Source organism: Halichoeres trimaculatus, unplaced genomic scaffold, assembly GCF_033239565.1.
Source record: "Halichoeres trimaculatus isolate MK-OKI-2021-1 unplaced genomic scaffold, fHalTri1.1 fHalTri1_scaffold_4, whole genome shotgun sequence".
NCBI lineage: Eukaryota > Metazoa > Chordata > Actinopteri > Labriformes > Labridae > Halichoeres > Halichoeres trimaculatus.
The window spans coordinates 4,079,419-4,105,986 of NW_027437182.1; the positions used below are offsets into that span (position 1 = coordinate 4,079,419).

General features: G+C 41.9%; 1 protein-coding gene across 1 annotated transcript in view; it reads left to right on the forward strand.

Moving 5' to 3' along the window:
• slc22a23 (solute carrier family 22 member 23) overlaps positions 1–26,568 on the forward strand; it is a 63,867-nt gene that overhangs the window by 2,837 nt on the left and 34,462 nt on the right. Inside the window, exons 2-5 of the mRNA XM_074667470.1 lie at positions 12,280–12,397; positions 12,903–14,319; positions 18,081–18,184; positions 21,587–21,741. Of these exons, the coding sequence (XP_074523571.1) occupies positions 13,897–14,319; positions 18,081–18,184; positions 21,587–21,741 (682 nt within the window). The 5' untranslated portion in view covers positions 12,280–12,397; positions 12,903–13,896. The remainder of the gene's footprint in view (positions 1–12,279; positions 12,398–12,902; positions 14,320–18,080; positions 18,185–21,586; positions 21,742–26,568) is intronic.

The following is a 26,568-nucleotide window of genomic DNA, read 5'->3' on the forward strand; positions in this document are numbered from 1 at the left end:
AAATGTAAACAGAGCCGAATAACGTCTTTAATTTCTCTTAAATTAAAGAGGTCCCAGCCTAAGGAATTGAAAGCCTGCACTTTAAGTAAAAAAAAAGTCTACAAAGAATAAATAAAAAGTGGTTATCCTAGGAAAAAACTAGTGTAAACACAGAATTAACTTAACATCTTTCTCTTGTTTTTTTTTTTCTTGAATTAAAGAGAACCCAAAAACTGAAGGCTTACTTTTAAAGCAACAACCTTTTTTTTTTTTTTTTTGAAATTTTTATTTCAAACATGAGGTCAAAGTGAAATTTCTGTCAAAGACAGAAAAACATACGAAACAAACAGACATTATCTAATCACATATTCGAAAAGGAGTGGGATGAAGTATAAACGTATTAATTCCCACCCCTTTACCAAACAATTATTTATAAACAAATGCAGATGTTATGCACTTACTGTACATAAACACATACACAACTATGTCCACGCACCCTTGTTTCATGCTTGGACATTGCAACAGAAAACGACCATCAGTCGGTCCAGATCCGGACCGGGGTCCACCATTTTGTGATGCCTGCACTAAAACATCACGAGGGTTCGATATTTTTCTCTGTTAAATCCTGGTTTGCAAATTTGTGACCGAGAAATTTTGACTGACAGATGCAAAGATAAAGTAAGCCTCAAGTTCCATGAAATATTTCAGCTTTAGATCCCTGCTCATTAATCCCTGGAAAATCATTCTTGGCTGTGTTTGTGCAAAAAAAGGGGGACTGCAAAAACTAAAAACACTAAGATGATGGAGCTGACTTTAATCCTAAATGGAGTAAAAATGATTCAATTTCAAGCTTATCTGTCATTTGAAATGATTTTTTTACACTTTAAAACTTTAAAAACTCCAAATGCCTGAATCAATATTGTCTTTGTTACTTTTGTAGCAACTATCATGCATTACTTTTTTCTGAGGAATGATTTAATTTTGTTGCACTGCACAACACTGAAATCTTTGGCGTTTTTTCTAAAATGTCTTTTTAGACTTAATATGAGCTATATTCACCTGACCAGTCTAGAAAAATGTCTTGGTTCAAGTGATTTTAATACAAAAACGAGGTCTGGATTACTTATAACAAGTAGAAAAAATCTGCGAATGGAACAAGAGAAAAGTTACTTTTATTAAGACATTTTTCTAGTTTCAAGCAACTTTTTCTTTTTTTCATTGGCAGATTTTTTTTAACTTGTTACAAGTAATTCAGACCTTATTTTTGTCTATAAATAACTTGAAATTAGAATAAGACAAAAACACTTGATGCAATTTCAGTTTTTTGCAGTATGCAGAAACCAGAAAAGATGCACACTTTGGTTGATGCATTTGTTTTGGCAGCAGATCTCTCAAGGTGTGCAGAGGTGAAATGAATACAGGGATATAACCAGCTGACAGGATTAATATTTAATGGCGAGAAGCTCTCTGGACTCTGCAGTGACAGGTCACAGGTGGCAGTGCAAAGGTCACAGGTCAAAATTGGTGTAGCGTTCATAGGGTCCTACCTCATTCCACCGGCACCGCTCAGGATTACCAGTCTACGACGGCCACCGCTCATCGTCACCGTCCTGCCTCCGCTGTTTATCACCATCCGGCCGCTGGTAAGGAAAACCATCCCGCCACTGCCTCTTTTATTTATCACCACTCTTTTGCCTTTCCTTCTGTTTACCGTAACGGAGAACTTTGAGATGATGTGCGGCTTGGGTCCATACCCATTACCGCTTCTGGGCACTACCTCGTACTGCTGAGGCATCCTGCAGCTCAGGTCGCCTCTGGGGCCGGATCTGTCGCTGGCCCCGCTCTGGTTAAGGGCCTGAGACCTGCAATAACTCATCCTGACACAGCTACACTGTGGGAAACTACCCGAGAAAACTCAGCAGGCAGAGGCGCAGCAAGATGCAACTCGTTCCTGTGTCCACCTGACTGCACCAAACCAACCAACCCTTTGCCACATACTTTAAGTAGACGGCAGGGGAGGATCAGTTTTGGCGCATGGTAACCACACCTCTCTGACTCTCCTTTCACCTAAGAGCCAAAAAGTTATTTTCTTCAGGGACACACCCTCCAAGCTACTTTACTCTCCACCAAAGGAGAATTTGGCTGATCATCTGGTGTATTGCTAAATGCCGAGGTGATGCAACAGATGCTCATTTTGTTGAAAGACAGCCTGCAGATTCAGCAGCACAAGCACAACATGGTAGTCCGCGACCGATTGTATGCCCGTGCAAGAAGTGAGGTTGCTGTCAGCGTTTCCACTTAATACTCCAGCTTGCTGTTCACACGTCAGTGCGAGCCACAATGAAATTCAAACTCCAAATGAGACCCAAATAATCTTGTAAACACCAAAACTCCCTAAGAAGAGCAGACTCTTTTCATTTATATCTCTCTTCCTGTTTTGGATCCAAAAAACCGACAAAACATACTTTTTTAACCGTGTTCATCTCAGGCGCTCCATCCTTTGATCCTCTCCATGATCTCCGTCATCTTTTCTCACGATGGCGCCGCTCTTTCTCTCTGAACTACAGTGACACATCCTCAGTTTGAGCGTGAGCTGCCTGAACTTTTCTGACTTGCAGCGTCTCTCTACGTCTCTGTCATCTCACATCTTCTCCTCATATCCATGCTGAGCTCTCATCCAAAGAGCACACCGCTCTCACCCACAGTAGTTTACGAGCAGGATTTTAATTGACAAGCTGCTCCAGATCCCCCCCCCTGCTGTAAAACATAATTAACTTCCATAGATGCAGTAAATGGTTGCACTAAGTCAGTGGCAGTGAACACGGAAATATTAATATTAGGCAGTTGAAAAAAATGCGGGTTTACAAATCTTGTCTTCTTTGTGTATTCATTTGATTAGTCGTGCACTACAATTTTGCAATGTCCTAGAATTAAAATTCTTTATTTGGGGACCATAATTAATTAATCCTGTAATTAATTAATCCTGTAATTAATTAGTAGATTTTTATGATCTCCTGACAGCACTAATTTCTTGAAAGTTGAAAGGAAATTGAGGAAATATTGAAAAAAAAAATATTTTCAAAGTTTAGTATTTTAGAAAGAGCACATCTGTCATTCTTTCTGCATTTGAGTTATGTTTGAGGGTTTAAAGCTGTTGTTACATGAAAAAAATGAAGCAGACAGGCACAGATCCAACTGAAACTTTATGCAAATGAATAAAACAGGTCAAACGCGACTCTCAAAAGAGTTTCCAAATCAAAAGATTTGTAATTTTTGCATCTGCAAGATGTTTACTAATAGGTGCTGCATTTATGAAAAAATACACCTAAACTTAATTTTATTTTCTTTATTTTTTTATTTTTATTTTATTGCAGTTTTAAGTGTCCATAGTAACCTATGAAAAGTTTACCAAAGTTTGACCACAAGAAATGTGTTATTTTTAAGATGGCGTCCAAGATGAGTAGGAAGCCCTTAACATTGCTTGATAAGAGAGCCCTTGAAATATCTACACTCCTTCATTGTTTGACCTAGCTGATCTTAGTAACTAACCCATCTTTTCATCCTGACACGGGTCTATGAAATCTATAGGGCTTGTCTTGATTGCACTGACATGATTACATACTTGAAATGAAATGAAATGAATTTAATGATTTGTGGGATTACTGTGAGGTTTTATTTGTATCTGAGATGAATCAGAGATGTCAGCAATTTAGCCATGTCATGTAACTCCTTCTCAGTGCACAATTTTGGGCACATACCTTTTTATAACTGCTCCTTCACATTTTAAGACAATGTTTTTTTGTAACAATGTTTTGTAACCAAGGGCGTAGGTTTGTTCTCAACATTGGTAGGGACGTATAACAGCATAACCTGCATGTACACTTTTTGCTGGGGACGGGACATTATTAAGACCAAACAGATTGGGTGAACGGGGGTCAGGGCTACATTTCTCACAAATATGAACCAAATTAATTGATAGGCTAAATGATCAATGCAAAATAAATCTGTATTGACTTATAATAACTTTCATGTGTATTGGTTCACCTGATACACCATTTGATTCAAACCTTTATTTTCAAAAACTACAAAAGAAACATTTTGAAAACTCTCAGAATAAATGTCTGGATTTTATTAGCAAATTTAAATTGCAATATTTGAACATAACTTAAAATTATATTAACATACACAATACAAACTTGTTAATAATCTCTTAACTGAATGCAAAAATTAACATTTGTCTTAAGACCACTCAACATTGTCTGTCCTATAAATAAATTAAATATAACTGAAAAAATGTCTTAGAGAATAACAAAAATAAATAAAAATGGAGCCTTCCTTCAGGTAAAACACTACTGCTTTGGTCCACAAGCACAGCCAAACTCATAGACAGCACCGCTCCTAAAACTGCATTAATCATCCAAAAACTCGTGTTTTTCACCAATATTCCATCATGGTCTGCTCCGGGTTAGATATCGATGATCTGCTGAAGTCTGTGTCACTCCAGACAGCGCTGTGTGGCTGTAATGACCTCTGAACTGACGAAGACTTTGTTTACGCTTGCCCCTCAAAGAAAGGAATCAGCGCTCTAGAAAGCACTGCGCATGCGCAGTATGCTAACGATGATGCAGGTCTGACTTTCAGTATCAAATTTAGTGGTGTGTTCCCCACCTCCACAACATTGATGTCTTCTTACATTACTTACAGTGGCTGCTGCTGGCCGAAAAAAACTGTTGATATCCCTCCTCTGCGAAGGAGGCGGCATGTTGTCGACACGTATTTCTGTCAGGGCTGAGTGAGTGTGCGTGTGTGTGTGTGTGTGTCGGTGGGGGGGAGTCATTAGCCAATCTAACGTGCGTTTGAGGAAAAAAAAAATGGACCGGCACATTCAGCGAGTGAAAAGGGGTAAATTTAAGTCTGAACATTGTGAAAATAATTCATTTAATAACGGTAGGGTCAATTCTATCCTTGTAACATATGGGAAGACAATCTACTCTACCCCATTATATAATGCAAAAAGTTGCTTAAAAGTTGATGGGGACAATTTGTGCCTCCTGAAAAGTTGGTGGTGTTATGTCCCTACCGTCCCTATGCAAACCTACGCCCTTGTTTGTAACCATGAGTGTGGAGGGAACACAATGGATATGAGACGGCCATTTGTGCTGCCTAAGCCTTGACTTGACGGCTGCGCACCGTGGCACCAGCTGGTTTTCTGTGCTCCGCAGCATGGACTGGCTGTATGAAATATGTTTAATATCAATTTTTATGGGTGCACTGGTTAATTTAACCAAGCATTTGGGAAAAAAATTGCTGAACAACCTAAATTTGTTACTAATGTCACCCAGAATTGTAATTTATTTGACCCAGGTTATGGGTAGAATATTAAACTCATCTGCTTAATTAAAATGACCCAACCCATCTGCTGGGTCAGATGGACTACTGCTGAGCTGGTGCGATAATGACCCAGTGGTTGGGTTATAAAACAAACTGGGTCATTTTTAACCCAGCCATTTCCAAGGTGTGGTTTTGACACAGACATTGACTTACCCGATGCTCTTACCTCTTCTTTTTGGCATTTTGATACCTTTGATTATAGCAGTGAAATTCAAGAAGTCTTAAACTAGGATGATCAGCACTTTATCATTTTTCTGGAAGAAGTTGAGAAAGCCTTTCTTGCTGTTAAAGTCAACAAACAATAAGATACTATCTGTGGTCCTCTACTGAAATCTTGTGCCACAGAACTGAGTCTGGTCTTTCAATTTATGTTCAACAAGTCCCTGCAGAAACAACAAGTCCCAATATTTGGAAAAACCCTGTTGTTGTCCCAGTCCCTGAATCTAACTGTCTTAAGACGGGAGCGGCTCGGAGTAGAGCAGCTGCTCCTTCGCATTGAGAGGAGCCAGATGAGGTGGTTCGGGCATCTGGTGAGGATGCCTCCTGGAAGCCTCCTTGGAAAGGTGTTTAGGGTATGTCCATCTGGGAGTAGACCCCAGGGTAGAACCCGGACACAGTGGAGGGATTATATCTCTCAACTGGCCTGGGAACACCTTGGTATCCCCTTGGTGGAGCTGGTGGAAGTGGTCCGGGACAGGGGCCGTTGGTCTTCGCTGATTGCATTGCTGCCCCCTCAACCCAGAAAACGGTGGAACTTGACATGGCTTGACATGATGACAAAGGTCAGAGCATTGTGTGTGTGTGTGTGAGTGTGTGTGTGTGTGTGTGTGTGTGTGTGTGTGTGTGTGTGTGTGTGTGTGTGTGTGTGTAGTCATAAATACCTCAGTACGATCAATGATTCAAAACCCAACTTTGAAGCTAACTGTGAAGCACTTCACTTTTTCTGCTGTAATGATGGAGCCTTGAGCTCTTTAATGTTTTACCTCTGACTCTGGTGTTTTGGAACAGTTTTTCCATTCTTACCGAATGAAAAACAAATCTTCCTTTGGGTACAAATAAAGTTACCTGAACCTGAACCTGATGGTGTTATTCCCCGAGGCTATTGACATTTACAAACACACCTTGTCTGCACATGAACACCAGATAACACACCTATGGCCAAAACTGCATTCCAGGGCTGCTTGTCTCTTTTTGAAAGCTACACCTTGTGTCCCAGTTTACAGCTCCAATGGCTCCACTGTCACGAAATTATAAAGTGCTGAACTTCATCTTCAACTTGAGCTCCACATACATGCACAAGAAACACTAAACTCAGGCGGGGCTCATCCTCACTTGGTGCAGATTCAGTCTCCTGCACCTTGAACGTCATATAATAATTTATGACTGAGGTTTGGTCTCAGGCAGGACTTTGTTTTGAGACATGAAATTCCATGTAGGTTCACAATAGTAGCGATTGCTCTAATGGTGCGGCCACACCTAACGCGAATTTGCGGCGCGATTACATAGAAAGTCAATGCAAAGACGCGTTTAGCCGCCGATTCGCCTCGGGCGGCGCGATTTGCGCGTTTGGCGCGGCGCGTTTGGAGTGTTCAGGCGTTTGGGCGGTAGACGCGAATTCGCTCAAGTTCAAAATATTCCCCCACGACGTCATTGTTTTGACGACGTTGGGGGGCAACTGCTGTCTGCTCCGGCTCCAACTCCGCCGGAGGATGGAGGAGAAAACAATCTGTGTGGTGTGTCATCATCCAGAGTTATAGGATACGACGTGTGTACTCTACAGAGACCGGAAAAACAGGAGCAGGCTTGGTTGAAAGTCTCTGAGGAGACAGGTTTTGAATGTAAGTTCTGAAGCTGGATCTGCCTGTACAGGCTATCACTGAGTCCGACTGTGTTTTCCTCAGCGGAGTTTTAAGCCTGATAGAGAGGAGGAAAGAGTGGGGCAGGGGCAGAGCCAGGGAAAAGATGGAAGTTCTCTGTGCTCCTCTCTTTCCTCCACCCCTTCATTATCCCCAAGGAGACCTCCGGAAACATGGGTCGGGGGTTCTGGTGGTCGGGGGTACGGGTTGTCGGAGGTTCGGGGGATCGAGGATGAGATCGCAGGGAACAGCCAAGCAGGGCTGGTGGATTACCAGGGAGAGGCAGCAGGCATTGATTGTGATCTCCAAAGCTTTCACACACTCTCCTGTCATGCTTTGGAAACCACAGCTCATTGTTTTTCAGCTGCTCTTTTGGACTTTCGGTCTTTAAATGAACGAGCTCTCTACTCCGCATGCGCAGTACCGCGCATTCGCGTGTTCGCGCCTCAGCTTGTCAAAAAAGTCCAGCGGCCAGACTCGGGCGTTCACGCGGCGCGTGACAGGCCATTCACGCGAGTAAATTCGCGTGTTCGCGTTTGGTGTGGCCGCAGCATAAGACCGCAAGGGAAGCTCAGCTTCCCCTAAATTGTCCCCAAACAAAATGGGTGATATGTTCTGCTGTGTGTACATTTCATTGATAAAATCTGAGCTAGAATTCCTTCATCTTTAGTTCAGAATCAGCTCCTATCACAGGTAACTGGCTCCACCTCCTTCTCATTCATCCCCGCAGCGTCTCAGCGCTTTAACACAGTCAGACGCTGAGCGTCTTCTAACTTCAGCGGGGAAGTGTAGAGTGGGTTGTTCCACTGTGGAAACTGGACGATCATTGGATAAACGCTGGGCTTTGTCCCACCCATCGGACGCTCAGCGTCTCTGGGGGTCTATGAGGCAGTGGGCTGGCCTGGACGCTGGGCTTCTGCATGATGATTGGATGATCTGTCTGAGGCTGAATCCCTTTTTGATTGACAGTGAAATGAGCCAGTCAGGGATCTTGAGGTATAACCCTCCACCGGAGCATCTTCTGAGTTTTGCAGTAAGTTGTTCTGGACTGATCCGGAGGCTTTATCGATCCCCAGTGAGTTTACCTTTCTTAAAAACGAGGAGCGTCGAGAGAACACTGGTAAAATCCCTGGAAAAAACACCAGGTTGGTACGACAGGATCACAGATCATTTTCTTGAAAAAACAACAGAGGAGGGAATTTACATTAAAATAAATAAATAAATTTATGATGCACGGACAACATCTGGAAGCACAGAGAACATTTTAATGCAATGTGTGTCATTTCCGCTTCTTCTTCCTGCCATAGCAACAGCAGTAGCCACGCGGACTTCCTGAACTAGAAAGACCAAGATTCCTTGCGAACAGAACATGTGCTGAAATTAATGTTATCAAATTAAAACTGAGTTTTCAGGTTAGAAAAGGAGTAACCCAGGGGTGATTTTTGAAAAGGGTTATTGGTGTTTACATGGCCGTGCGCAACCGGGTCATTGCTAATATTCTAAATATGAAAGGGTTAATGACTGCATGGAAATGCAGTCACTGAGGCCATGTCCACATGTTGCTGGGTATCTGGGAAACAGTAAATAGTTTTAATTTAATTTAATTTAATTTAGTTTATTTGATAGGGAGTAGGGCTGAACAATTTATCGTTTTCAGATCGAAATCGCAGTTTTAGACAATGCAATTTTGAGATCGCCAAAGCAGCAATTTTTTGCAGCACTCCTGACTGACTCAGGATCTGTTGTGTCAAGTATTATACACATTCTGTTTTACAAATTTGTGGACAATCTATGTGATAAAAGTGCTGGTAAGCAGGTCAACAACACAAAGCCACTGTTTAGGAGTAAAAGTTGATGAAAACAGATTATTTATCATCACTATTGATGGTTAAAAAATCGTGAATTGCAATATCTGCCAGAAAAATTAGATCTTTTCCTAAAATTGTTCAGCCCTACATGTGAATATCCCAAAGCTTGATTTGAAAAAAAATCATGAATCGAATTGAAATCACAATATCTGCCAGAAAAATCGCAATTCAATCTTTTCTTAAAATCATTCAGCCCTACATGTGAATATCCCAAAGCTTGATTTGAAAAAAAATCGTGAATCGAATTGAAATCACAATATCTGCCAGAAAAATCGCAATTCAAACTTTTCTTAAAATCGTTCAGCCCTAATAGGGAGGGACAATGTACGTTCATACACACTTTAAAAAAAAAAAAAAAAAGGAAATGTACCCAAATCTAGCTGCCAAGCTAATTTCCATTGGTAGTCCCCCCAGCTAAAATATAACACAAACAGGTTAATTAAAGTAAAATAAAATACAAGTATAATATTCAAAGGAGTCTATTCTTCTTTTTTTGTTTTTATACATTTAGGCCTGTCATCCATCCATAAGCGCAGTTTTCCATCACTAAAAACAATGTTTTCTGAAAACTCTGGTTTCATGGTTTTGTGTGTACACTGGGAAACAGAGTTTTTGGTTCTCAAACATCACAGCCGAATGACGGGGGTTCATTCTGATTGGCTGGCACAGGTATCATGCCACACAACACACTGCCAAATGGGTCTGGCTTACTTACCAGTGGCATTTAATGGTAAGATGTGTGTCAGTAGAAAAATATGTCAGGTGACATTATGAAAGCAGAGCAGAGGTGAGTGAAGAAGGGCTCGCCCTAACTTTTTACTTTAATTTAAGGGTGTTTGTTTTGCAATGCACTCGTCGTATACAAACACACTGGTCTGGTGTTTGGACTTGGTGGTAAAATGAATAAACACTTTTCAGTCCACTGAGGATTAAACTGATGATTAGTCTTTCTGGTTTTTCATCTTAGATTAGAACGAGAAATGCTGTTTCACCTGTAGAGGACTACTAATGTTAACTTTTCAAACGCACCTGCTCAATGGCACAATGCATTGTGGGTAAGTTACTAAGTTATGAAAAGTGCTGCAGTCAATATTTGTTCTAATGTCAGAATTTTTTGTGAGAACTCATCAGTGTTAAGCTGCGTTTCCACCAAGCAGTCCGGGTCGGTTCAGAATGGTTTGCGACGGTTTGGGACAGTTAAGTCTGATCCCGTTTGCGTTTCCACAGCAAACTGTGCCCTCTCGTGGTGGGCGACGTGTAAGCTACATGCCGGAAACTACAGCTGGTAAACAATAGCGCGACGCCGTAGCAGCTTACCCCGCGATTGAATCCAACAAAGAAGAAAACGCGACACAGTAAACAAAGAGCACGGATGGAAGACATGCAGCATTTCGTCCTCTCTGTGATTTTCTTGTAACTCTCTGTTACAAAGTGCAATCAAGCTTTGTTTCAGAGAAGTCTGTGTGCTGCCAGGAGAAATGCAGCTGCTGTCGGGGTAAGTGACAATTCTTTTGACCAATCAACGGTCTGCAGTGTGTTGCTCCACCTCCCGAGAGCGGATCGGTTCAGTCTGGCACCCATACGAAAGGGTCCCAAAAAAGTAGGACGGCTCATCTCGGTTTTTAGGGATCCGTCAGTCAGTGGAAACGCCGTTAAAAGCGCACCGTACAGAGACGAACCGACCCGGACTGCTTGGTGGAAACGCGGCTTTAGTAAACAATGTGTTTTTTTCAACGGACCCAAGTCCCAATCTCTCAGCAGCTGCTCTCAGGCCACTCAAGTGTTGTTTATTGAATACAACTTTTCCAGAATAATAGAATAGAATAGAAAATACTTTATTTATCCCCGAGAGGAAATTCAGGAGTCACAGCAGCATTTAAGAAAACAAAAGTAAGAAAGAGTATAGAAAGTGCAAAAAGGTCCAAAAGAAAATAGATGCCGACATCCAGTCCACCACTCGTCCACCACTCTCCAGTCAGCCAGCCTCCACCTCCACAGGGTCCAGGACTGAGCTTCTTCAGCAGTCTGTTCAGTCTCTGTCTCCTGGATCCTGTCTGCTCACAGCAGGTGAAGCTCTTCCAATGTGGCACCGGCGTCCGATGTCAGCTCCATCAGCCACGTCCGTGAGCAGCACAGTGCCGCTGGGCTAGCACAGCTAGCTCGTCCATCCCACCGGAGATAGATCCCACGTTCCCAACAACGATGAATGGAAGGACAGGTCCACGTCGTCACCTCCAAGCTCACACCTGAGAACCAGCACGTCGTCCTCACCTCCTCCTCCTCACCTTGAGGGAAATCATCAAGCCCTACACTAGTTAGCATTGACATGCTACAGGCTGCTAACAGCTAATTTCGCATGTAAACAATGCAGCCATGGTTACATGTAGGATCTCCAGACAAACACAGGAGAAAAGTAGTAAAAATATCGCTGCAGCCACAAAAAGTTTGGTGTCCATGACCAACAATGAACCATACAAAGTAATGATCCACTCCAAATACAAAGATGACAAAAAAGAGACGAAAAAATTACAAGAAACGGACAAAGACGAGAGAGCTACTGCAACTGGCAGCTACTTGGGTAGCGCCTAGCAACGGAAAGAAAGAAAAAAAAAAGTAAAGTTGTTCTGGAGTTTTGACCTTTTTGACCTCTTTTTCCTCTCCATGCAAATCCAACCTGCGCCTTTATTAGTTTTACTTTTTTTTAAAATTATTATTATTTCTTTTTATTCAGAGTTCAAGTTTTAGGCATTCACATATGTGTACAACAATTCAAATCGAAACAGAGTGATGAAGAAAACAGAAACATGAAAAGAGAAGAAAAATAGATAAATATGTAAATGACATCACTCTTCAATCTTAGTGCAAAAGTCATTTTTTCCAAAACAAACCAACCTGCACCTTTAAACAGACTGCAATCCAAAAAAAGGTCAAACACAGACAAAGGAAAGTTAATGACTGCTCTTGATGAATGGTAGTAAACTTGTGTTTACCTAACAAAACAAATATGATCCACTGCCAGCATCAGTTAAAAAATCAGTTTGGCTGGAGGCTTTTTATAGCAACTGATTCATTTAGCATCAATTAAGTGGTGCATTTTTTTCTGTTATTTTGTCCAAGGTGTGTTTCTGTCCCTGTTGCTGTTTGTGTGTCAGTGCCTCACCCAGCTCTGGTATGTCTTATCGCAGATGTGGTTGGCAGACTCTGACAGACACACATGTAGCCTGCCCCCTGATGTTAAACCTTAATAAGTCTCTGAGGGAGGAGGAGGAAGAGGAGGAAGAAGAGCGTGGGATGAGGATTAAGGTGAGAAATGAGCGCGAGCTGTCACCTCCCTGATGCACCATCAGCCACACCCTGAATACCAGCCCCATGCCATTCAAGGCACCGGGAGTGAGCTGCTGGGCTGATATCAGGTTCACACACACACACACACACACACACACTCACACACAAGATTCCTCATCACACTCTCCTGGCAGCAGGCCTCTCCACTGCTGAGGGAAAATCTGTCACTCACTTCAATCTCAAGGTCACTCTCACTCAGGGAGCAGCTGCACACACATCAACACCTCCAACATGTGTGTGTGTGTTAATCTGAATCTCACACTCTTTGCTCTGCTGCACAGCTGATCGTGCAGTGTGTGTGTGTGAACTGTTTTGTTATGACCTGTGCTCTTGTTATGGTGGTAATGGGTTTAAATATGTCAAACTGCTCCAAGGACGCGTAATGTGATCGTTTGGCGCCCCCTGGTGGCTGAGAGGCTGCACGTCACCCCAAATCCCTGACATCCTTCTATTGTCTCCTCAGAGCAGCGGTAACTAATACTGCCTATTTATATGATGGGAGGAAAAAAACCGTATGACGCAAAACAGCCTCCGTGGGACGTTCAAGCAGACGCTCCACCGTGAAAAGAAACCTGCAGCAGCATCTCCTCCTCATGTCTTCATCGGAAATCCTCTAAAATCAATAAAAACGTGAATGGCTGAATCATAACAAGCTATACTTTCAGAGGAGAGGGCAGAGGCTGCACAAAGGGGGTCATTGTTGCCTGCAGATGCCCGTCAGTGGTGCAGTCGTCCTTTGAAGAAGCTCCAATCGCAGAGCATAGCGCGACCGAGGGAGGGCGGGGCTAAGTCCCCCCCCTTCCCTGCTCCAAGCCCCGCTTTGGCACCGTGTCCCATTGACTAGACGGCGACACACCGAGCAACATTCCCCACCGCGTCTCTGAACCCGACACCACCAAAGTGGACCGGGGATGACTGGGAGCTCAGGGGTTGTGGATTGGAGACGCTGAGTGACGCGCACCTCTGGGAGGTCACGGTCTGGACAGGTATGAGACCTGTGGCGCTCGTGGATGTAGGACCAGCAGATGTTTAGTGGATCCTTGTGTGGATGTAGCTCCGTATTCCGCTCGCACACCACCAGCAGGCCTGGCCCAGTTCAGCTCCACATGGATGGATCTCGCTGAAGGAGCTGGACTCATGGAATACAAACCTCGTGTTGGTGAGCATGTGTGCCTCCGGGAGCCCCTCCGCAGCTCTCTCCTCCTGACACAGCCTCCCTGCTCGGACATCCCCTGGTCGCTTCTTGCCCCCTCGCTATGAGGACGTCTGCTCGGTGATTCGGAGTGGAGACCGCTTATTTCTGGATCGGGCTTTTGTTGGGTGCACACAGGATTTATCTGCGCCGTGGGCTTTCTTTGTGTCAAAGGGCTTAACGCAGAGTGCGCGGACGGCAACAGAGCGGGAGCTTTGCTTCACCCGCTGTTGCGCCCAGCTGCTCTCTTTGTGGCCGGGCCGTGATGGCAGGCGGCCGGCCGGAGGCGCAGGACCACCCGCCTGAGAACGGCTTCACCCCGCTGGAGCACCCGGTGCCCCGGCTCCTGCCGCACATCGACGGCTCGGTTCTGCCGTCTCTGGGGGGCTTTGGGAAGCACCAGAAGCAGCTCGTGGTTCTGACCTGGATACCAGCATTGTTTATCGGCTTCAGCCAGTTTTCGGATTACTTCCTCCTGGCGCAGCCAAATGGCACATGCATACAACCCCTGGCTAACCACAGTAACTGGACCACCGCGTCCCTGCCGGTCACCAGCGCAGCGCCCGCGCTGCAGCTCCCCGACAACAGCACCGGGGAGGGATACGGCGACGGCAGCGGTCTGCTGTGCGCCTGTAAGGAGTGGAGGCTGGAGCTGCTGACGGGACTTAGTCAGAATGTGGTTACCAAGGTAACGAGTGAGCAGCAGATTGATCCGAGGTTTTATCTCTGTGTGTCTGTTCGTCACCATCATCCTCCTCATCACCCTGCATCTTCATCATCACTGCCAGCATCAGCTCAGAGCAGAGCTGCATTCTCCAACACAGCTGATTGACAAGTTACCCACTGACCTCAATATGAGAGGATGTGTGTGTGCGTGTGTGTGTGTGCAGGGAAAACAGCAGCAGATGACTAACTCTGCTGTAGGATGCACTCTCCCTCTTCATCTCTCTGCTTTAGCCTATTTAAAGACCATATTTTAAATATTAATGCACCACAATGTGAGATAACCACGTGATCAACCAAATCACCTCTTTAAAAAATCAGATTGATGCTTAATTTAAGTAATATATCAACAAGGACATCAGTCCAGAGCCTGAGAGCAAGCTCAGAAACATCCTTTTCCTCTTGCTACTGATTCTCATCCTCATCCAGCTTCATAAAACTGTTTCACCCCTCTTGACTTACTCATATAATTGATGCAATCTGCACCAAAAAGTCAACTACAGGTCGTCTTTGCTGGAGCAGAATTTGACCCACATGTAATGAGTAAGGAAAGGCGACGGCTTCAAGTGTCTGCGGTACTTTGCAGGAAGAGGAAAGGTGAAGGTCAGGGAGGGATGATGGAGAGCTACTCGACACATTTTTGCAGGAAACGCAACTTGAAACCTGAGACTTGAGACTTGAGATCCGGTTAGTTACCCAACAGCAGGGGTGTCAAACTCGTTTTCACTGAGGGCCACATCAGCATAATGATTTAAAGGGCCAGATGTAACTGTAAGACAGTATAAAATGCAGCTAAACGAAGCTAAACGTAATGTAAAATTAATGCACCCTCTGGAAAACGGTAGAGGTAGCTTTCACTGCCATGTTGTTTTTGGTCGTGGCTTTCTTGAACACATCCTGCTGCGATTGCACTTTGCATTTTAAATCTGTTTGTTGTTTTTCTTGAAGGCTCACTTTGGCGTACTTGGCTCCGTGTTTGTCGTCAAAATGCCGACGTAGATTGTACTCTCTAACAACCGCCGTGGCCTCATAACACTTAAGACAAACCAGTTTTTCTCCTCAAAGCACAAACATAAATTCACCTACCCATCTTTCCCCAAACAGCCTTCATCTGCACTAGGGCTGCACGATTATCGCAATCGCAATCGCAATCGCAATCGCAATCGCAATGTCAGCACACGCAATTACGTAATCGCAAAAGAGGATATCGCAATCGCAATCGCAATGTCAGCACATGCAATTCAGTTTTTTCTCCATGATAACCAAGCAAGCCTGTAGACTTATCATGACACAACTTTTTTTATTAAATCGCAAGCACAATCGCAATCGCAATATTGTCCACCTAATCGCAAATCGCACCTTTTCCCCAAATCGTGCAGCTCTAATCTGCACCAACTTTTCTCTTCTTGGACATTTTGGGATCATTGTTTTTTTCTCAATTCCACAAGTTCGGAAAATGCCATCTAGTGGCAGGATGCCGTCACTTCATGGGTAACATAATCAGTAGGTAAAATCAGTTCAGTTCAGAAAACTTTATTTATCCCACGTGGGGCAATTTGTACGAAGCAGCTTACACAAGACAGAAACACAAACAGAAACAAGGACAAGTTGACATAAAAACAACAGTAAAAGAACCAAACAAGATTTAAAAGTTAAGGACATAACAGACTAAAAGGAGACAATGACACTGGGCAAGGTTAAAAGTCAGTCATATCTAAAGTGTATATTCACAAAAGCCACCATCTTTCTCCAAACCACATCAAATAGAAACATGTTTTTCCATCAGAAACACAACGTAATGACACGGTGCTGCCTGTGTAAGTCTTCAAAGAACAGCAATGTCCTGATCCTTTAAGAGCTGAAAGAGTGATATTTATTTGGACATTGGCGTGTGTTTTCATGTGCATCCTGACTTAATCTTGGTTTTACTCAAACTCAATGTTTCCTGAAGCCTTCATCCGCAACCTTTACTTTTATAGGAGCTATTTTGCCTCAGCTCACCTGAATTAAAGTAATTCTAAAGCCACAAAATCTACTTTATCTTCACAAAAAAGTCTATAGCATGTATAAAAATCTGAAATTGATTTTTTGAAATCCAAACAAAATTAATTTCATTTTATATTTAATAACATATGATATCTTATTTTTAAAAGTTTTTTTTATATATCTTCAGCAATTTAAAAATGTAACAATTTAGAAAATTTGCAAAAAAAAATGGAAAATCAAATTTAAACAAAAAGTGTGAAAAAAGGAAACTTCAAAAATCAGAAAAAAATCGAAAACATATAAATTTAATTAATTTGCAAAAAGAAATTAAATTTCAAAAATTCCTTTAAAAAGTGAGAACATTTTTGAAATTTCAAAATGTTAAAAAAATGTTTTTGAAAATGTCCAAAATATTTGGAAAAATAAAAGAGGAAATATCAGCCATTTGAAAAAAAAAAAAATTAAAAAAATAAATGAATTTGCAATATATTCACACAATTTTGAAATTTTAATAATAAAGAAATGAAAAAAAAAAAACTTAAATTTGGTATCATACTTTTATTATATCTCTCGTCTTCTTTTTTTTTCGTTGTTGTTACTTATGACTTCCCATATATTGAGCATGTATTTGAAGCATATTGGCAGTTAAATGAATCCATCCACACAGAATTAAAATCAGTATTTTCTTCCAGGTTAGTCTTTTTGTAGATGTAGTTATCTTCCCAAGGCTGTAAAACTTGAGGTTAGCCACAGGTGCATGGAAAGTTGGTGGGCTGTTGATGTTGTAGGAGGTGAAGTAGAGCGGTGGCAGGCTTTATTGACTGATGGGATGAAGATTTAGTTCAACTAAATGTTAACGCAGGATTTTATTTAGTGTCAATGTCGTTGATCATCAATACTCAATGTAAGAAAAATAAAAATTCTTTTTTTTAATAATATTTTTTAAAGCTACAAGGAGCCACTGCAAAGGAGTCAAAAAGCCGCAGGTTGCAGACACTTGCTGACGCAGTTTCAAAAATAAAAGGGGGTCACTCATCTTATTAAACCTCTAAAATAGTTTAGTTAAATGTTAAAAATGCTTATGAAGTTTCAGTGACTGTGCATGAACGATGTCAGTTTTCTCAGCTCTAATAGCCCATACATAATAAACGCAGACTGACCGAGTTCTCCAGCCATTTAACAACCAAATCCATCCCTCACACCCGATAATCACCTCCTCCGTCCTCTCCTCTCCGCACGGTCTGAGGCCCAGCGGGGAAGTCTGTAAATCTCGGTTAAACACACACTTTTTTAATCTCATCCCTGGTGGAGCTGGAGTGTGGAGTACACACTCTGCCTCCTCATGTGTCCCTGGCTTCCTGTCAGGAGCTGAGCGCGCTGTTCACTGACCCATGTGCTCAGAGGAAAGAGTGGAAGGTTATTGATTTGAGTTATTATAGACACGCGCCCACATTCTCACACACACACACACACACACACACACACAAACATGCTGCTCTTTCTCTCACACACACATCCACGCCTGCAGATTTCAATATTTCAGAAGCGTTGGTAGAATGTTTGCACACTCATCAAACTTCATGAATTATCAAAACGGTGAGTCAGAGAGTGGAAGACTTTGACTTGTTCCTGCACAGCTGATGCTGCTGTTGTGTGTTTCCCTTTTTGTCTCTCTGTGGCGGTTTTCTCTGAAATGTGGTGAACACTTTCCCCAATCTGTCTGTCTTTGTGTCTCTTCAGTGGAACCTGGTGTGTGATTCAGCCTGGAAGGTGCACATTGCCAAGTTCTCTCTGCTGGTGGGCTCCATATTTGGATACCTAGTAATGGGTGTCATGGCTGACTGGTAAGCTGCTTCTTCTGTGTCACTTTGGTTCTTCTTTTGTTAGTTAGCTCATCTTCATCAAATTAATGCATCATGTTTTCTACCTCTGACACATGGTATCAGTGAAAATGTTTTAATGTGCAGGTTTTAAGATTAGTTTTACTAGTTTTGTTGCTAGTTTGCTTTTTACACTGTGAAAAGCTATTTTGCATGTTTATGTTGCTCCTAATATTGTAATATTGTGTAGGTAAGATCAGCTCAAAGCCTGCATTGTATCCAATATGGCCCCTGCCAATGATCAGCATCTTTACTTCGCATCAGGAAACAGATGGGTGACGTAGCGAAGATTACATCCATATGTTATACAGTTTATGGGTTAAAAACACAGTAATGTCAGGTAAAAGTAAACAAGACTTTTACAAAATTAAACTTCCTGTGAGGAGGTTCTAAGCGAACTTGCAAAAGTCTCCCTTCTAGACATATGCCTGATAATAATCCACACTTTAAAATGAGATTATCAGCACCAATATTACAGGTTACAGGTTACTTTAAATCGCTACTTCTTACCTTCCAGTTCGGGTGGACCAGGACCATTTGGTTTACGGCACGTGTAGGTCTCTATGACAACACCACGCCAGCTGACGAAGTTTAAAAGTGAGAAGAGAGATCTGTGTTTTTCTCTGCTGAAAAACGATTTCTGTGATTATTTTTGTAGTGATGGTGGACACTGGAGCCTAACTGTCAGACAGAAAAAGGACAGAAGAGCAGAAGAAAGATAAACAGGAGAGAGACAGAGCATGAGCTAATGGCTAACACATGGGCTAAACTGTTTGTGCTAATGTTGACTCCAACCCACAGTCAGCAGTTATTCTGCAGTGGTCTGTTCAAACTTGAGAGTCTATCAATAAAATGAAGAGTGAGGTTACGTTAGCTCTGATTGGTAGATGACTGGCAGGACATAACCAGGATTCACTGATGTTACACATTACAGACACGTCTTAGAGCACCGAACAGCCAGCTGCGCTAAATATAGACAGCTAAACTGCTTACAAACTGATAGTTAGCTTGTTGTTACGTTAGCCCACACATACGTCGGAGCACCAGGCTGCCGATAGCACTACATATAGCTGGCTGCTACAATGTTTGCTTGATGTCACGTTTCAAACCGTAGGGCTATGTAACTGTACTGTTAGTACCTTACCTCACTGCATTGTATCCAGTAAAAAGTTGTTTTGAACAAAGAAAATTTGATCTGATCTCTATTTAATTCCAAAATAAACACACACTTTGCTAAAAGTAATTTACGAGAGTGTGCGGCAACTACGGACCAGAAGGTGGCGAGGGAGTCTCATTAGAACAGATCCTCCTCAGAGCATCTGTAAGGTGCCATCTAAAAGTGGCATAGCTAAAAATCAGAAAGACAACATCACACCGCATAAGAAGTGGTCATGGGTGTGTGAAAGTGACAGAGACGAAAGACACATCTTACAACACTGGGACCCTTTGAAGACTTTCTACAGGGGTGCAAACTCATCATGGGTAAAAAAGTAGGGATGCACGATATTATCGGCACAATATCGGCAGATAACAGCTTAAAAACACGTTTATCAGTATCTGCAGATATGAAAATTTCTGCCGATATGCACGGCCGATAATGTGCTATTCAGTTAGCATTATTATTATTTTCAATCTGAAAAATAAGCTCCTTAAATAAAATGTAGCACTTCATTTATTTGCACTGCAGAGTTCTGTGTCTGTCACCAGGTTGTTACAGTAGCTCCAAAATAATCAAATGCAACTTGGTTATGTTTAAAAATGCATTGTACATTTAAAGTTCATGTGATCTAAAGAAATTATTTTTCTGTATTTCAATACTGAATGTCTTGAGTTTGAAAAAATAATACATTTCTTATTTGTGGTAAAATCAAATATTTTTTTGTCTTGTTTTATGTGTGTTTCTTAAACAAATAAGACCGTCACAATAAGAGTAACATATAAATTCCAGTACAGGATAGTCTGAGCTTTCTTTACAGGGAAAAAAACAAACAAACTTGTATCGGTATCGGTATCTGCCCACAGGGTTCCGATATATCAGATATCGGCAAAAATCCAATATCGTGCATCCCTATAAAAAAGGTGACAATTCATCGCCCCAAGTGCTTCCTCAAAGTCACTTCTGCTGCAGGTTATTGTCCCTCCACTTTTCAAAACAAACTGACACTGTTGTGAACAAACAGAGGAAGTTATTTAAACGGCTTAAAGAGGGGTAATGCAACAGCTGCACGACCATTGCAGTTTAACCAACATCATGTGCATCATTAAAATAACAGATGAAGAAGCTTGGAAAACATACAACCACAAAGTGAATTAGATGCCCTATAATTCCCTAAAAGGTGAATTTTACCGAAATGTGACAAGTTTGCACCCCTGTTTCTAAGAGATCTTGAAATAGCCTCACTTTTATATATTTGCCTTTTCATAATCCATGATTGAAAGAGAGAATATCTGCACTAAAATTGGTGATTTCTAAAAGATGTTTCTCAGTGGTTGGATCAAATTTTCCCAGGACAACACAAATGACACCTCGAGATGTGTGTTTTTCTCTGCCGATTTCTTGGATATATTTTGTTGTAATAGGGACACTGGGACTTATGAGTGGAGTCTTTAAAATATCTGATAATAAAAACCTCAACAGCATTTCTGAAGTCCACGATTAAATGTCCTAAACCAAAAAACATTTATTAAGCATCACATAGGACGGAGAACCTGAGATGCAGCATTGAGAAGCTAGCTTAAAAAAAAGGATGGTAATCATTTTTAAACATCTGGCCACATGTCGTTGCTGCTCTAGTGGAAGAGGTGGATTAACGAGACAGGTTTGGACATCTTATTAATTCTAATTGGCTGCAGGAAAGTCTGTGAATTAGACAAATCTTAAAGGCAGAAATGCGTCAGAGTGAGCGTGGTTTATCCACAGAAAGCAGAGGCAGTAGGAATTGTCCGTCAGTTAGTGGGACATTGTCTCCAGATAGAAAAGTTCCCTTTGAATTAATCAAATCCAAACCTGATCTAATCGACAGACTGAGTGAGATAATGATGTGTAATTGGGTGAACTGACCCTTTAAAGCCCACTGTGACCGTTCCATTCACGCTGCTCACGTCTGCAGCCGTTCAGCCACCTGAGCAGCAGCGTGGGAAAACATCCCCTGTATTGTGTTTGGGATCAGTAACCATGGCGACAATGTAAAGACATTCACGGTCCGAGCACGCTCCAGCTCTGCCCCGACCTCCTGACCCACAAACGTCCACAGAGTCAGAGGACACAAAGAGCAGGACGTCCTCTTTCTCCTGCCTGCCCGTCAAAAGCTTCACTCCTGTTTGTGACACTTTCTCCCTCTTTCTCTGCTTGTCTCTGCCTCGAAGGTTTGGCCGCCACCCGGTGTTGATTCTGTCGGTGCTTTTCATGCTGGTGTTTGGTCTGAGTGTTGCCTTCTCTGTAAACGTCACCATGTTCAGCACCTTGCGCTTCTTTGAGGGTTTCTGCTTGGCGGGCCTGGCTCTCTCCCTCTACGTGCTCAGTAAGTACACGCTTTCACCTCCTCCTGCACGTCTGCTTTTTGAGCTCTGCTTCCTCCTCCTGCTCCTCCTGCTCCTCCTGCTGTTGCTGCGTTTCCTCATCTGGCTTCATTTCTTTCTGCTATGCTGTGTTTATCTGAACTAGGGCTGCAACTGATTATTTCAGTAATCGATTACTGGGCAAAATAACACAAAAATATGTTGATATTGTCATCAAATTAAGAACTTAGTGGACCAAAAAGGTAAATAAATAAAAATGTGTCCTCAATCTTTTCACCTGCAGGTCAAACAGTTCACCCCCTCTGCTCTACCACTATCTGTAGCAGCTAACGCTAATGCTAACGTTAGTTTAATGAACTCCTCGTGGTTTAATTAACTCCTCGTGGTTTTCAAACGGGGTGATGATTTAATAAAAAAACTTAACAAGTCCTAAAAGACAAACAATACATTTCACAACATATAAAGGAGTGTATGTGGGATTTTGTAGCTTCTCACCTCGCTGTTGAGCTCCAGGCTCATCATCTCGTTTTAAGAGCTGGATCATTGCAGTTGAACTGCCGTGCCATGCCGGGTCATTTTTGTCAATTACCACACTGTGTGCTTTTACTCAGAGTGAAATTCTCCCAAACTCTGGGATTTTTTGAATTAACAGCTTCTCCAGCTCTGCCATTATTCACGTGTTTACTTGTTTCCTCGACCTGCCGGCTCGGATTCTCCTCCGCCATGCAGTTCTGTTTACATATGACGCATACAGTCCATAGTCTGTATAAAACATGGACGTAGTCTCGCCGATGTCACCCGTCTGTTTCTGAAATGGAAAATGAAGCACATCGGTTATAGCAGCCATATTGGTAGGGGCAAGGGCTTCGCCTACAACTATAGTGACCCTCAGCTGTGCCTCTTATTGGGGGAGCTTAATATCCTCCGAACGGCCGCGTTAGAAAAAATTCACCCCCGTACAGTGGGTGCTGGTAGTAAAATTAGTGACTCAGACAGGAGACATTTTTTGAACCAGGGTGTAAATAGGTTAATTTCTGCTTTGAAAACAACTTTTTTTGGCTTGGTGGGTATGTAACTTCCGATACTTCTGGAGCCAGCCTCAAGTGAACACTCGAGAAACAGCAGATTTTAGCACTTCTGCAGCACTTTGTCTCATATTCTCAGATCAGAGGTTGCCGCTTGGTACAGTCCTGCAGCCCAGGTAATCTACACTCCAGTCCAGTAGGTGGCGGTAATGCACCTTTAGCGAGTTGCCAACAGCTAAATAATCCAACAAAAAGGAAGAAGACAAATTAAACTGAGAAGAAACTAATACAGTAATGGCGCAGCACAGTGCATCGATTATAGAAGAAACGTTGTGGACGTTTTTACTCACCAATTTTTATTTTTTTTATCAGTTCGTTGTCCCAGCCCTCTGAACCATCCATTAGTGCTGAGGTGGTTTGGATTCCTGAAGTCCAAGACTGTCCCTGTTTGAAGTTACAAAACCCTAAAATCTCCTCATTTCCCAGTTTATCCTGTGCTAACCATGTGTGTGCTCGATTCTTATGACCCCTGAATTCATATTCTGGCTGGTTGTGAGTGCGGCTGCAACAGACGTTTTTGTCTTATATTGTATTATTATCTTTCAATTTTAGCATGCAAACTCTTTGTCTTGCAACAAACTATTTCTTACATTGTTTTAACCGGCAGTTACTTCACAATTTGTAGGGCCAAATACAGAAAATGCATGCAAAATCTGCAAAATTTTCATTGCATTTCACCAAAAGCCTCACACAATGTTTTTAGATTGTTTTTCTGAGAAATAAAAAGTCTAAATCTAAAGACCTTACTCATTTTTTGATCATCAAATCCTTTTTCTTTTTGAGGCTGAAAACAGCACATCTTCAATATCTTTACCTGGATAACTGGTGAACATCTCAACGGTTTTTGCAGCTCTAGTGATGAAGACTGAACAGATGTGAGTCCTTGTGAACAATATTTAGTGCTACAGAAAATCAAAGTATGAAAGACAATTTGTGACAACCTCAAATCTTTGTACAAGGGGCAAAAAACTCAAAGTAAATGTTGGACCGTAAGCGACTGTCTTTCTAGAAGAAATCCAGGAGCTGTTTTTCCTCCATCATGGTATTAAATTTGGTGGATTATTAGTTTCCGTTTGTGTGTAAATTTCCTCGTTATGGTGAAATGATTTCCACCCCCTCCTGATTGAGATGCTGAGCTGTTTGTGTGTCACTGCATTAATGTGCGTCTGCTGCTGGTTTCAGGGGGTTTGAAAATATGGTCACGCTGTTGACCTACTTTCAAAATCTCCCCAAAAACTCCAGAGAAATATTTCGTCCGTGTCCCAATGAGAGCAAACATTTAGCTCTGCAAACAGACTCGATTTACAGATTATCTCTCTTTATAAAGACTGATTCTGTCTCTTTTAAAAACTGTTATTTTGAGATGATAGAAAATACCTCAGAAATACTTGAACAGGGTTCCTACAGCTCAAGGCAAGTTAAATTTAAGACTTTTTAAGGCTTTTTTTAATGACGTTGGAACTCAAATTTGAAAACAAGTCGACAACGAACCACAATTGTAACAAGCAAAACTAACAAACAAAAACACCACATGAATTACCTGGGTTAGAGGCAATTTTGACCCAATGTTTATTTTACATACAATATCACTTTACCTTTTTTTAACCCCATTTTTACAACTTTATGCCTGTTTTGCCTCCATTCATCTCTTTTGGCCACTGTCACAAACATTTTTTGAATGTTTACATGGTTTTTGAAATTTAATTTCAAATTTAATTCTCAATTGTGCTGCCATAATCAATTTCCCTAAGCCACTTTTGGATTTTTTTGCCAATTTTTCCTCATTTTTTTCTCACTCCAGGCACCCTAGGTAGAACCAAGACATGCGTCTGCTTTAAAAGTTCCTGGTGCAACCACATCACTGTTTTTTAAGTTCCGCTATAGTGATTATGCAATGTTGCCACGAGAGTAAATCAGGAAATTACTTAGATAAATGTTACTTAATTTTTTTTTTGCTTCAAACTAACATAAATCTTACCAATGTGTTCAAATTTTTAAGACTTTTGAAATTTGTTTTTAAGACTTTTTAAGCCAATTCAGGCCTTATTTTTAGAATTATGAGTTCAATGCCTTTTAAGACTTTTCAAGGATCCGCGGGAACCCTGTTGATGACACAAGTTTGAGACTTTTGTTTAAGGTGTTTCCATGCTTTTACCGACAGACTGTAGACAGAGTGGGAAATTGTGGTTGCGTGTCGCTAAGGATGACTGATCAGTTAGAAACCATACCGTCTGTTTCAAGGACTATGGTCTTAATTTAGTTCTGGGTTAATAAAGTTTTTAATTTCTGAGGGATGTACTTTCCAGATGTCCAGGAACTTTGGAGGATGTGGTCTGCAAGCTGAATGTTTCTGAATGGTGGAGCAGCAAAAGTTTGCGCTCCTTTGTTCACATTAATGGTGCATTCCATTTGTACTTGGAAGTCGGAATTTCCGAGTTCCGAGTGGGAACGGACGAATTTTGAAAAGAGTGCAGAGCAGGATGTTTTCAAGAATGGGGCAGAGGAGCAAGGCGCTGTCCTGCTACAGTTTCTCTCCGTCACTGCTTACACCACAAGTTTATAGCATGTAGGGCTGCAACTAACGATTATTTTTAGTGTCGACTAATCTATCAATTATTTTTTCGATTAGTCGATTCATCACGATTATTTTGAGTTTCAACCTAATTTGGCCTTTAAAATGTGCAGACCTTTATAATTCAACCTGTGTGTTGCATTTTCACTGCATTTACCCAGAGTTAGGTTCTCACCTCTGATTGGTCAGCCCTGTGTCATGTTTGTTTGTTTGTTTGTCTTTATTTCATTCATGATGACGTGCAAAAATATAAGTACTAGGCTATACAAAAAAAATAAATAGGCTAAATCTCAAACTGAATGAAGCAGGTAACAGGGAAATTAAGTTGTTGTACGCAGTGTTGGACAGACCGCTTATTGGTGACTTTGGGCTCGTTTTCTAATGTTTATTTGCTCATTGGGGCTTTGCTCTCTGTGTGATCCCATCTGACTCTCCATAACAACGCGTTTCGTTTCTCTACATGTGCTACTTCCACTTCGCTCATGCGCACTCCGCCCCTCTTCCTCCCCGCTGAGTGTTACCGGTGCAGTGTGAGCTTGAGAGTGATAAGTGTCCTCTCTTTTCAAAAGCTAGGGGAATTTTTTACACTAGTTTGTGACTCAGATCCTGAAAAACTGTTGGTAACAGAGAGTGAAGGAGACTCTCTAGATCACGTTATCAGACGCTAAACTCCGGGAGCTGACAAGCTCCGCCAGAGCCTCCGTCAGCGCACAGAGCTCTCTGGAAGTGGAGATTTTTCCTCATCAATATTCCTCACGTATGAACTTAGTGATCTTTTCCCATAAAAGTATCCAATAACACAGCACCTCATGGTGTGAACTGAAGTTACAAATGAGTATTACCCCCTGGTATTTGATTTCACCATGTGACAACAACAATAAAAACAATAATACGACGCGTCGACTTAAAATTTGCATTGATGATTTTTTTTCGTTGACGTAGTCGATTATGTCGACTAATAGTTGCAGCCCTAATAGCATGCCCAAAACCTTGCCCAGAATCGTCATTTCTGGAGCGAGTGTGGAGTGTAATGGGATCTTGGTTAAGCGATGATAGGCAGAGCCGCATGATGAGATAGGGATTGGAACCGAATTAGGTACTTTTATAGGTAACGACCAAATTCTGTCAAAAGTACCAGGTACCAATTCACTTAAAATCAAAAGGTACCATGT